The following is an 8028-nucleotide window of genomic DNA, read 5'->3' on the forward strand; positions in this document are numbered from 1 at the left end:
ATGGTATTTCAGTAAATGGGAGCCCCATTTGGGCCCCATTTACTGTCAAATATGACACTGACAAGCGGGAAATTTCGCACCTGGGCTGGAGATTTCGAGACCCTTCTGGGTTACCTGGAGGAAACTATATAAGCGACGACGAGAACCATGGGGAAAAAATGAAGTGACAGGAGCGACCGGGTGCAGAAGAGGTTAAAAAAAGGTGTGTTATTGTTATTGTTTGTGAAGTTGACGTTAATTTAGAAGTTAGTTTGTTCCTGTTCCATAGTTAAAGTTGTACCGAGTGGAATAAAAGTTGGAAGCAGAAGAAAGAGTTTGATACTCTGCCATCCACGGTACAATATGTTACTATAATAATCGTCTTACTAAATAGCAAAACATTAATGTTTAGTTTCTATTTAAATAAAAATATATAATGCTACATTAATAATTGTTTTCAATTAAAGCTGTTACTATTCTAACGCACCCCAGTGAGTTTTCGTGTTAGCCGATAGGTATTGTTTCGCTAAAACCTTCATATTCTTCTCTACTTGCCCTGACTTTTCATGGCTTTGATGTGAACGGTGAACTATACTCCCTATATAGGTGTTCGGTGATTCTGATTTCTGTGACCTTTTAATACTTTTCATAACGACGTTTTTCTATGAACATGGAGTTCAGGCGTTTGACTGATTTTGTAAGATCCGATCTCCTGATTTCTAGAATGTCGTTTCACCATGCACATATAATTCGGTATATGTAACCAACGGTGAAGTTATGATGCGTTACTTACGATATTTTTGTTCGCTTTTTCTTACATATTTTTTTCGTTCTATATTATGTCTTCGTTAAATTCATTCAAGTCTACATCTCCCAAACTAAAAGTTAACTACCGTTTGTCATTTATGTTGGGAATTTTCTATGCTGAAACAAAACAAGGTAAAGTTTGTCGTCCTAAGAACCAAACAAAATTTTATAAGTGTTCTTTTAAATCTTAGAAAATACAGTTAACACAAAGAGAAAATACTTTCCAAAACTCTACAACCATGGCTCAAATCAGGAACTATTGAAAATTATATCATGAGAAATATGAAAAAGAGTAAGATGAATGAAAAACAACACTAAAAAATCAAGTAATAAAGACTATACAGGGTGATTCAAAATTGGCGTCATTCGTCTGGAGGTGTTGTTTAGGAGGGTTTTAGGAGTATAGAAAAAATATGAAAAAAATAATTGTTATTAAGAACTTAGAAATTTATATATGACTCATATACAGGGTATTACGTATATATGTTAAAATATTTTAACAGCGTGTTCATTTAGTCATTTAAAATTTTTTTTAACTTGAGGTCTCTTGATATCTTTGATATATTTGATTTCCAAAATGGCGGGAAATATTAGTTTTGGTTGTTTTCTCTAAAACGGTTAAACATAGAAACTTCAATGTTGGCATTCATTATAAGCTAATTTAGTCCCATTTTTCTGGTAGTGTTTTGTGGTTCAGTTTACTTTTATACAGAGTAGAAATGAGGAACCGCTACTTTTGTTTTGTTTAGAACTTTTTTGTGTGCACTTAAACTTTTATTAACATAATTGTTATAATTACTACAACTTATTTACCAACTTTTTAATCTCTTATCGTTTTTTCCTAAGACCACTAGTTTGCCGGGAAAAAAGATAAACTGGTTTTCTTTGTCGTTCTCAAAATGTGTACGTAATTAAATTAATTCTTTATATTTTAATAACGTTTTGATGTAATAATTTTGGTACGCATTATTAGTTAATTACTAACAACCTAAATTCGAACAACCTTTTTCGAAATTGTTTATTTTGGTTCAGATTACAATTATTGAGCTTTAATATATGAATGATATAATTTTCTTCGATTGTATTCACTTCTGTTGAATACATCGCATCTTTTAAATGGCCCCAGTAGTAAAAATGAAGCGCGTTTAAATCGGGAGATCTAGGAGGCCACTTTATAGGAGCTTCTTAACCTCTCCTAATCAAACGGCTTGGGAAGTTTTGATCAAGCCAATGTCGGACCTGCAAAGAAAAATGAGGAGAGGCGCCATCGTGCATATACCGCATTTGTTGTTGTAGGTGGAGAGGCAAATCTTTCTATGAGTCAAAAATATTAGTTAATAAAAAAATCAAGTTCTTAGTCCCTCCTAAGCGTCTAGGTAAGATCTGCTGTCTATTAAAAAATGTACTATTTCAGCTGAGACTTTGAGAGAAAACGAATATTGGTATTTTGTTGTCATGACTGAATTCGGATTTCCGGCAGATGATTCGTGCATATTGTGGTAATTAAAAACGCCTCCTCTTGTAAATAAAGCTTCATCTGTGAACAGTATTTGCTGGGTGAATTGAGGGTTTCTATTACGATTGCTTAAAATTTCTGCGCAAAATATTACTCGCAGTTCATGATCTGTTGATAATAACACTAGTACTCTTTTAAAGTGGAAAGGATGCTTGTTTTATGATAAAATGCGCCAAATACTAGTAGCAGAAATATACAAATGTCTTGATGCCCCCGGATAGATAATCTTCAATTGCTATCAAAATAATTCAAAACGCACGTTCTTGTCGAATCCTAATTACATACCCCCACCTTCATTTGGTTGACGGCTAAATGTTCCAGTTGATAGTAATCTTAAATGAATATTGGTAAAATTTGGATGGCTAAGAACTCGACGATTAGGAAATCTTTCGGTATAAAACCTTGAGGCTTGAAGAGCGTTGTCATGACAATCTTCGTATATGAAATGCATATCTATATTTTCTTTATCATTATAATAATTATTGCTGTTATTCATATTTTATGTCTAACATAAAACTAGTGCAACAAAGAAACCAACCAACTAAGCTTACTTAACTTGAAAACTGTCAGCATCCGCTGTAAAAGTTTGACAATGAAAACTAAACGATACTTCACTGTCACAGACACAGCCTCCTCGGTCTATTGAACTTGTACTCAAACGTTATTAATTAAAAATGTCACTTAGTTACTTACACATTTTCAGAACGGCAATGGAAACGATTTTATTTTTTTCGCGGGCAAACTAGTGGTCTTAGAATAAAACAATAAGAGACAAAAAAGTTGATAAATAACTTGAAGTAATAAAAACATTATTCGGATAAAAGTTTTAGTGCACACAAAAAAGTTCTGAACAAAACAAAAGGGGTTCCACATTTCACCCTGTATAAAAGTAAACTGAACCACAAGACAGTACCATAAAATGGCACTCCCTTAGCTTATAACGTATACCAAAATTGAAGTTTTTATGTTTAACGGTTTTAAAGAAAAATAACAAAAACTGATATTTTCCGTCATTTTGAAAATCAAATATCTCAACAATGAGACCTCCAATTTCAAAAATTCTGTTAAAATATTTTATACCCTGAATATTTACAATATCAGAATTACAGCGACAATGCTTTTTAAGGATATCAGCCTAATTAACATTATGTAAATACCTGTTTCTTATGCATTCGGTTAATTAGCTCCTGCTCAATTTGTATCGGTGTTCAGAAAATAATTGGTTTAATGGGTCCTAGTGTATCTTACAGACGTGGTAGGAATGTAGCCCTTCTTCGGTATTTATTTGGTGCCTGGGAAACTGTCAATTGTTGTGCTGAGTACCCCTGGAAGGCTCCGCTGCAATGATCTCCAATACCTGTTCCTCTCCTCTCCAATTTTCCAGTGTCTAGCCCTTTGTTGGTGTAAGTTTTTGCAGCTCCTGTGTTAATGTGGCATTCCCCCATCCCCCATGTCTAATAGCATATCCGTCTATTCGATATTGGTGTAAATTTTGTGAAAAAATCTTCAAAGTTAGCTTAACAATTTGACAAACGTTTATTATTCTTGCTCTCTTATGACTTGCCCGACAATTTCATTATGTATCACAGGCTTACATCTCGTTGGTTCCCTGGCAAATGTCATACATTTTGTCTTAGATATTGATATTTGCATATTAAATTGTGTGCTGACCTGAATGAATCTGTGCGGTTATTTTTGCAAATTCACCTCCGTTTTTGCCAAAATTGTCGCGTCTTCAGCGTACCAAATTGTACTAATGGGTTTTCTGTTGATCCTATACCCCATTCTTAAGCCACTGATCTATTCAATGATCTTCTCCATAATCACGGTGAACAGAAACGGGCTTAAGCTATCCTCTTGTCTTAAACCCTGTGATATCGGTTGTTATTTGTTGGTTTATGATCAACTTTAATTCGGGTTGAATTGTCTGTGTTTAGCCATTATACTGTTCCGCCGGCGTTCGTTTTTTTATCAAGATGTTGATAATGTCTTCCAGTCGGACACGGTCAAATGCTTTTGTCAAATCGATAAAACATGCAAAAGCGGGGGTGTCGTTCTCTCTAAGTGACCCCCTATTACCCCCTTAAAAGGAATGACAATTTTGAATCACCCTGTATTATGAAAGTATTATTGAACATGTGTTTATTGAACGTACTTCCAATTACATAGAATAAAGCCCTTTAATAATCCTGTACAAAGGCTTTCGAAACTATCGACCCATCGATCAGCCTCTTGTTGCCTCCTAGACAACCCATCTTAGCCTGGACAAATTGTGCATAAAAACGCCAGCAATTGGATGTAAGTGCCTACACAGTAGGTAGGTTTGAGATCGGATTTTGGTCAAACGACCACTTACCATTAAATGGTTTATGAAATTACTACATTTGCGTAGAACTAATGCAGTGTAATATTACAAATGATTGGCTTATATACTATTTGTAGATTATGCAAAAGCGTTTGACTTGGCAGTAGTGGTAGTGTCAACAGTATTAAGTAAGTAAGTATGTGAAGTATCTCGTTATTTTTTGGTAAGTTTTCTTCTTTTCTTTGCAATGCTTTTCTGAAGAAAGGTTTGTTCTCAACATACCTATGTTGAGCGGTTATATCACGCAGCTGAATTTTGTTGCAAATTGACTCTAACACAAGTAGATGTTTACTTCCATCTCTTTTTCATCAATATCGTTCTCTTCAGTATTCCTATATTTTTTTGAACTGATCGCTGCGGGACACTTTCTGCTAATCAACCCATCTTCAACGCCAAACTGGTGGTATATAATGGTATACTTTAGTAAGGGCTCTTGATAAGGTTAGTGATTTTCTTGGTACTTCTCCTTGCATATGCTTATTTATTTCTACCTGTATTTTCGCTGCACTTGCTGCATTGCATTCTTCCATATGATTGATTACTGTCTTTTCTTCTGATACTGGATACACGGTCTCCTTTCCCCGTTTGTACATTTTTGTTGTGATACTTCTATCAGCTTCAAGCAGCCTTACCAAGTATTTTATCCAAATAGTTTTCCTCTCAGCAATGGAAACAATTATATTTACGTTTGGGTCTAGCAGTTTCCAATTTGTTGTTTTTCTCCTTATTTTCTCATCGTTCCTCTTTATGTTCACATTCTTTTGCGATTTATTTTCCTTTTCTATTCTTTTACCGCAAAATTATTTGTTTATTCTTTTTTGTTCCATCAGGTGTAGTACCCATATTTTTTCTAAATTATGTCTTTCTTGAAGAGTTTTATATATTCTATTGTTTATTTTAGGAATTTCTGTCGTTCTTCTAAGTGATTGTTAATTTATATTCCGAACACTGTTGCTCTCGGTTTGGCTTCCACGCTTTCTCGTAGTTTCCTAGTGACTTTTTTCAAAACCACTTGAAAGTTCAAAAATCACATTGTGGTCAATCAGGTGTTTATGTTCACATGAAATAAATGCTAAGTTCGAGTTACATACTGGATTGTCAGTTCTGTAACTGCAGGTTTTTATGCAAGCTTTTCTTTTGAAATTTTTGAAAAAAAAACAAAATTTACTATAACGATGACGATTAGTTAGTAGTAAAAACTTTACGTGACAACAGCTACTCAACAATGTCTTACTTTGAATCGTTCTAATAAGCCACCATGAGACAAGGATGAAATCAAATTCCAGGAAAGGTCCAGTTCGCACAATGTCTGAGCTGCCGGTATAGCTAGACTGTTGAGCGGCATTTTGCTCAGTAGGTTGCTTGATAAATCTAGCTTCTCCAGACCTGGAACAGATTTATTAATGTAAGGTATTTGTCACTAACACACAAATTCAGGCGTACCTTCTTCTCTAAACAAATTATCAGGCAGAGCTCTTATTCGGTTATTAGAAATGTCGACCATCCTCAAGTTGGCGAGAAATCTGAAGATGTCGTTTGGTATATCAGTAATGCGATTATGAGAAACGTCCAAAACCTGGAAAACCGTCCAATAGTGATACAAATATGAGTATGTCCCAATTTTTTTACTCAACTAGTACTCAACGAACATTAACTCGATTGTATCCTGTTATACCATTATACTATTATCTGAACGTGAGTACATGTGGCAGATGTTAAAATAAAATAGCGACTTGTGAGTGAGAAATATTCTTCTGAAAGCAGAAATTTAGTTCACTTAATTGATTTAGAGCAAACCTTTTTATTTTTTAATTTTTTCTGGCCTATTAAATAATCAAATTAAGTAATAATTGAAAGCAATAAAACAGAACTCCATAATGATGGACATTGGAACAAACTAAAGGAAGCTCTATTAAAACAGGCAAAAAACACCTGGAAAAGGAGAAACCAAAAAAGGAAAAAGTTTGGAAGACCGATGAAATCTTAACACTCAAGAATATGAGAAGAACATTTAAGGATAAAAATAAAGATCAATACAAACAAGTCAATATTGTAATTAAGCACAAGATTCGCAACGCAAAATAGCAATGGCTGGAGGACAAGTGTACGGAAATCAAAGAACTTGCAACTAAATATGATTCATTTAATATGGTGGCAAGAACAGAAAACAAGCGTCCATACTTAAAGATCAGCAGGGGAATATTTTGGTTGACATAAAGAAAAAGCTGAAAATATGGCAACTATATGTTGAAGACGAGAGACATACACCATGCGTTGAAAACTTAGAAGAGGAGACAGGACCAAGAATAACCGAGGAAGATGTTATTCATGCTATCAACTCGCCGAAAAACCGGAAATCACCGGGACCAGAGAGTCGAGAGTTTGAGATACCGTCAGAGCTACTGAAGTTTATAGAGGCAGAGCAGATACATCCATTAGTGAATTTCATTTAGGAGTGTTTTCCGGGCTTTGAAGCCGTGGTCTATGGGAATTTCTTCCTGACGTTTCGTCCACAACTGCGGTGGACATTATCAAAGGCGATGAGGCAGTGGGCGAAGTGATATCCCGTGCTTTCCGACTAAGACTGGTTCAACTGCTGGATTCCCCGTCGTATTTATGCAGCCCAGCCGCGTGTGCTCATGCGTGGGGGATGGGTGGGGGTTCAAATGCTTCGGCGCACACGCTGTTTGGCGCAAAACGCGCTTACAATCTGGATTGAGGGCCGTAATTTCTTCTTTTCTGTTGAAATTGTTTTGGTGTTTAAATATTTCGATGGCCTCTCTGGTGAGTCTCGGATAGTATCTTTCAGATTGGTGCAGAATGTCCACTTTGTCGAAGCGTATTTAGTGGCCGTCTAGCAGTGCGTGCTCCGCTACTGCTGATTTTTCTGTTGATGATCGCTTTGAGGCGCTCGAGGCGAAACTCGAGTCGACAATGTTGGAAGTCGCATTTTGGAGAGACCGGGCGGTGAAAGCGGAAACGCTGCTAGCCGCCAAGAACTCCAAAGTGTAGGATGTGGCTGCGGAGGAAAAAATAGAGGAGAGCGCAGCCTCCTCCAGCAGTGACAGTGGCTCAGTTGAGAGGCCCGCTGAGGCGGCAGCTCCCTCAATTGCCTCCAAGGAGGGCAGGGGCCCGGTGACGGACTCCTCAGACGGCGAGGGCTATCAAAGCTCAAGTCGCCGTCGAAGGAGGAAGCGAGCCAGCCAGGCCTGTGTCCTCCAGCGAGGACAATTCTAAGGCCCAGATTTTGCCCAGAAAAGCAGGAACTAATTGCCCTAGGATTCCACCCAACAACCATTGTGAGGTGGAAGAAAAATGGCCAGCCGATAGCAGTAGTCCTGGTGCTACTGCCAAAAACCGA

At 36.7% G+C, this 8028-nt stretch overlaps 1 protein-coding gene across 2 annotated transcripts in view; it reads right to left on the minus strand.

Annotated features, from left to right (window-relative positions):
• The window catches only part of LOC109541415 (chaoptin), an 81300-nt gene that overhangs the window by 26799 nt on the left and 46473 nt on the right, over nucleotides 1-8028 (minus strand). For both annotated transcript variants that reach the window (XM_048665020.1, XM_048665016.1), the window contains exons 14-15: nucleotides 6111-6243; nucleotides 5902-6053 (exon numbers count right to left, since the gene is read on the minus strand). In XM_048665020.1, coding sequence (XP_048520977.1) covers nucleotides 5902-6053; nucleotides 6111-6243 — 285 coding nt within the window. The remainder of the gene's footprint in view (nucleotides 1-5901; nucleotides 6054-6110; nucleotides 6244-8028) is intronic.

Source organism: Dendroctonus ponderosae, unplaced genomic scaffold (genome assembly GCF_020466585.1).
Source record: "Dendroctonus ponderosae isolate FM_Combo_2020 unplaced genomic scaffold, Dpon_F_20191213v2 Dpon_F_20191213_1, whole genome shotgun sequence".
Taxonomy (NCBI): domain Eukaryota; kingdom Metazoa; phylum Arthropoda; class Insecta; order Coleoptera; family Curculionidae; genus Dendroctonus; species Dendroctonus ponderosae.